Below are 4572 nucleotides of genomic sequence, written 5' to 3'. Positions count from 1 at the left end.
CCTAAAATGCTGGGATTACAGGCATGAGTTACTGCACCCAGCCAACCTTACACATTTTAATGAAACCCTTTTCTTTTTTTTTTTTTTTTTTTTTTGCTTCTCCCTTACAATTACCAGAATCTGGAGGTTTGTTTATCAACATTGTGTGCATGGCCATGATATTAGGTCCAGTGAAGCACTCCACATATTTCAGAATCTAAGAAAACAAACAAACAAAAACAAACCTTGTGGGAAATCAGAAGTATTAGCAACTGGTACAAAGTACAGCAGCTATCCACGCAACAACCAAGACATCAATAGTTTAAGAACCAAGTGGTATTTCACAACTCTGCAAACAAAGCATCAATAACCCAGCCACTGGAAATCATTCTAAATCTATAACACGGAATTAAATGGGCTTTTTCTGAGCTAGCTGGGAATGAAATCATTTTTTTTTTCTACAAGAAAGATGGGAGCTTTGACGAGATATCAATACAGATTTCTTGTCAACCCAAGCCGCAGAGGGTTGCTCAGTGGGAGGGCAGCTTCCTCTTCCTCATTGGAGCCTCTGCATACGAAGAGTCCCATACAATTTGCAGCTGTCATGAGTAGCCCAGAAGAAAGCAGAACAGTGGCTTAGAGGACATTTGACAACAGGGACGCTTGGCACTTGACAACTCATTACTGAGATCTGGGAACTAGGAGGTGACGGGAAACGGGGAAGCAAGAGTGAACAAGCAAAGCAGGTCCCAGGTGTTAGATGAAACATGTTAAACCAGTAATGACATGGGTCAGAGCGGCCGAGGGACACTGCATTATGAAGAAAAGGCTAGCATGGGAACCCATGACAGGGAGAGCTGGTTTAGTCATTGGGCCTGGGAGCTGGGCTGCTGCTACCTTGTGCACAGAACCCAGCAACGGAGGGGGCAAAAGCAGAAAGGGCTCAACACTGAGGTCCGGTGCAGTAGTTCACACCTGTAATCCCAGCACTTTGGGCAGCTGAGGCGGGTGGATCCCTTGAGGTCATGAGTTCGAGACCAGCCTGGCCAACATGGTGAAACTGCATCACTACTAAAAATACAAAAATTCGCTGGGCATGGTGGCGCGTGTCTGTAATCACAGCTACTTGGGAAGCTGAGACAGGAGAATCACTTGAACGCGGGAGGCGGAGGTTGCAGTGAGTCAAGATCACGCCACTGCACTCCAGCTCCAGCCTGAGCGGCAAGAGTGAGACTCCATCTCAAAAAAAAAAAAAAAAAGCCCATGATATTCAAATTTTGATTCCACAAAAAAATGACTCCAAAAAATGAGCCACCTTCTACTGCTTCCTCACTATTTGATCTCTTGTGTATAAGGAATACTGGCAATTTGATTATGAAACCCTGGAAAGGTTATAAAAGCCTAGGAGTCAGGCACACACTTACTTTTTATAAAGCCTGGTAGTTTTCGGCATTCACCAAGGCTGGGATTTTCTAAACCCTGGTCATTCAAGAGCCATTTTCACAACTTCTGACATAACTTGGACTGTTATTTAGCCAATGATTTCCCTACCCTTAGTTAGCTCACTTCTTTTTTTTATTTTTTATTTTTATTTTTATTGTTTTGAGATGGAGTCTCGCTCTGTCGCCTAGGCTGAAGTGCAATGGTGTGATCTCGGCTCACTGCAACCTCCACCTCCTGGGTTTAAGCGATTCTCCTGCCTCAGCCTACCGAGTAGCTGGGATTACAGGCGTCCGCCACCACGCCCGGCTAATTTTTGTATTTTTAGTAGAGACGGGGTTTCACCATGTTGGTCAGGCTGGTCTCAAACTTCTGACCTTGTGATCTGCCCACCTTGGCATCCCAAAGTGCTGGGATTACAGGCATGAGCCACTGTGCCTGGCAGTTAGCTCACTTCTTATACTCAATCTTTTTTTTTTTTTCCTCTTTTTTTCCAATTCAGATAGTAGTCTCGCTATGTTGCCCAGACAGGTCTTGAACTCCTGACCTCAAGTGATTCTCCTGCTTCAGCCTCCCAAAGTGTCACTACAACTGGCCTTTTTATTTAATCTTGTCCTAATTGACAACATTCTTGAAATCATGAGTTTGGTAAACTGTTGAGTTTTTTCCAATACATTTAAAAATAAATATCTAACTATTAAAATAATTTATACCTCCTAAAATCATGGCATAGACCATCAGATACTGGTCCCACTCTTTAGAAATGTAGGAAATTGGCCAGGCTCAGTGGCTCATGCCTGTAATCCCAGCACTTTGGGAGGCCAAAGTGGATGGATCACGAGGTCAGAAGTTCGAGACCAGCATGAGCAACATGGTGAAACCCCGTCTCTACTAAAAATACAAAAATTAGCCAGGTGTGGTGGCAGGCACCTGTAAACTTAGCTGCTCGGGAGGCTGAGGCAGGAGAATCACTTGAACCTAGGAGGCAGAGGTTGCAGTGAGCCGAGATTACACAACTGCACTCCAGCGTGGGCAACAGAGTGAGACTCTGTCTCCAGGAAAGAAAAGAAAAGAAACCCACTGATTTTACTCAGTTCAACTCCTTTCCATATCCAGCTCTAAGAGCAGTTAATCCTGGGCTCAAGCGATCCACCTGCCTCAGCCTCCCAGAGTGCTCGGATTACAGGAGTGAGCCACTCCGCCGGGCCAAATCAGTGGGTTTTACAGGCGGGCATACATGCTGGCAATTAAGCAGAAGCAAAGCCAGGGTGGTCTCTGACCTCGGGGAGAGTGCAGTATCTGAAGAGCTCCTTATCTTCCTGGAAATCCTGGACCTTCGTGGTCATCTTCTCACTTGGAGTATATTCCGATTTCAAAATGGTCACATCTCTCATTACTACTAATCCGAATGGTTTCACCTCCTTTCTGCAGATTTTTTCAAACTCATTCCTAGAAAATTTAATTTGCAAATGATGTCGTCACCACTGGCTCTAAGCACCTGCCCTGCCCTCCTCTGTGGAAAGGGTTGCAGACTTGAGGGGTGGTTTCTCTGCACTAAGTCGGCCTCCAGCTTGAGGTCTGGATGGGAATGCCTCCCATTCCAATGAAAAGCAGGAAAAACTGTTAGCCTAGAATCCACTACCAGAATTAAATCATTCCCTAGTTTAGCATACCGGTAGGGAAGTCTTTTTATGATTTGGTTACATCGTAATAATAATAGCAAACACTTCTGTAACACTTACCATGTGCCCAGCTCTATTCAAAGTGCTTTCCATATATTTCACCTTATTTAGTCATAACAACACTAGGACATAAGTACTATTATTATCCCCATTTTACAGATGAGGAAACAGAGGCATGGGATGTGAAGTAAATTGCCCCAGGACACATAATATTAAGTGGTGGAGCTGAGACTGAAGCCCAGGCGTGGTGGCTCCCGACCTTAATCCCAGCAACTGAGGAGGGTGAGGCCAGGAGTTCAAGACCAGCCTGGGCAACATAGTGAGACTCCCTGTCTCTAAAAACAAAGAAATAAAAAATTAGCCGGGTATGGTGGTGCACACCTGTGGTCCCAGCTACTCAGGAGGCTGAGGCAGGAGGATCGCTTGAGCCCAGAAACTTGAGGCTGCAGTAAGCTATGATTGCACCACTGCACCCTAGCCTACACAACAGAGTGAGGCCCTTTCTCAACAACAACAAAAAAAGTCAGTCTGGCACCAGAGCCAGTGCTTCTAAACACTTCCCAACAAACCAACTCATTAAAAAACATCTGTAAAGGCAGGAGTGAATCCACCTTATATTCTCATTACATGCACACAATACATACTTTTGTAAAATAACAAATAGTGTTACTGTACCGAAAGCGTTGAATATCAGCATCAGGTACAAGATTTTTGATTACAAGAAACCCATTTTCTTCATAAAATTTTCTCTGTTCCAGGGTTAGAACATTATTATCCAGAGTATACCTAAAGGAGAAAAATAATCCTAAAATAAGTTAAATTTTTAAATTACCGGCTAGGCACAATGGCTCACACCAGTATTCCTAGCACTTTGGGAGGCCGAGGCAAGTGGATCACTTGAGGTCAGGAGTTTGAGACCAGCCCAGGCAACATGATGAAACCCCATCTCTACAAAAAAATACTGGTTGTGCCACTCCACTCCAGCTTGGGTGACAGAGTGAGACCCTGTCTCAAAAAAAAATTTTTTTTTTAATGACTTCCTAAAAATATGTATCAAGAACCTGAGGCTAGGCATGGGGGCTCACGCCTATAATCCCAACACTTTGGGAGGCCGAGGCAGGTGGATCGCCTAAGGTCAGGAGTTTGAGACCAGCCTGACCAACATAGTGAAAACCCATCTCTACTAAAAATACAAAGTTTAGCCAGTCATGGTGGTGGGCATCTGTAATCCCAGCTACTCGGGAGGCTGAGGCAGGAAAATTGCTTGAACTGGGAGGCGGAGGTTGCAGTGAGCTATGATCATGCCACTGCACTCCAGCCTGGGCGACAGAGCAAGACTCCGTCTCAGAAACAACAACAACAACAAAAAAAAAAAACAGAAAAAAAAAACAAGAATCTAAGAAACGTTCATGCTCTTCAATCCAGCATTTCTAAGACCAAGAAAATAATCTGAAAACTTAAGCTTTATGTT

General features: G+C 44.4%; 1 protein-coding gene across 1 annotated transcript in view; it reads right to left on the bottom strand.

The window, feature by feature from the left end:
* PHYH (phytanoyl-CoA 2-hydroxylase) overlaps window positions 1-4572 on the bottom strand; it is a 27383-nt gene that overhangs the window by 20517 nt on the left and 2294 nt on the right. The window contains exons 2-4 of the mRNA XM_011968137.1: window positions 3777-3887; window positions 2700-2868; window positions 115-196 (exon numbers count right to left, since the gene is read on the bottom strand). Of these exons, the coding sequence (XP_011823527.1) occupies window positions 115-196; window positions 2700-2813 (196 nt within the window). The 5' untranslated portion in view covers window positions 2814-2868; window positions 3777-3887. The remainder of the gene's footprint in view (window positions 1-114; window positions 197-2699; window positions 2869-3776; window positions 3888-4572) is intronic.

Source organism: Mandrillus leucophaeus, unplaced genomic scaffold, assembly GCF_000951045.1.
Source record: "Mandrillus leucophaeus isolate KB7577 unplaced genomic scaffold, Mleu.le_1.0 Scaffold83, whole genome shotgun sequence".
NCBI classification, from domain to species: Eukaryota; Metazoa; Chordata; class Mammalia; order Primates; family Cercopithecidae; genus Mandrillus; species Mandrillus leucophaeus.
Note: the sequence above shows the minus strand (reverse complement) of the source record. Positions and strands in the feature narration are given on the sequence as shown.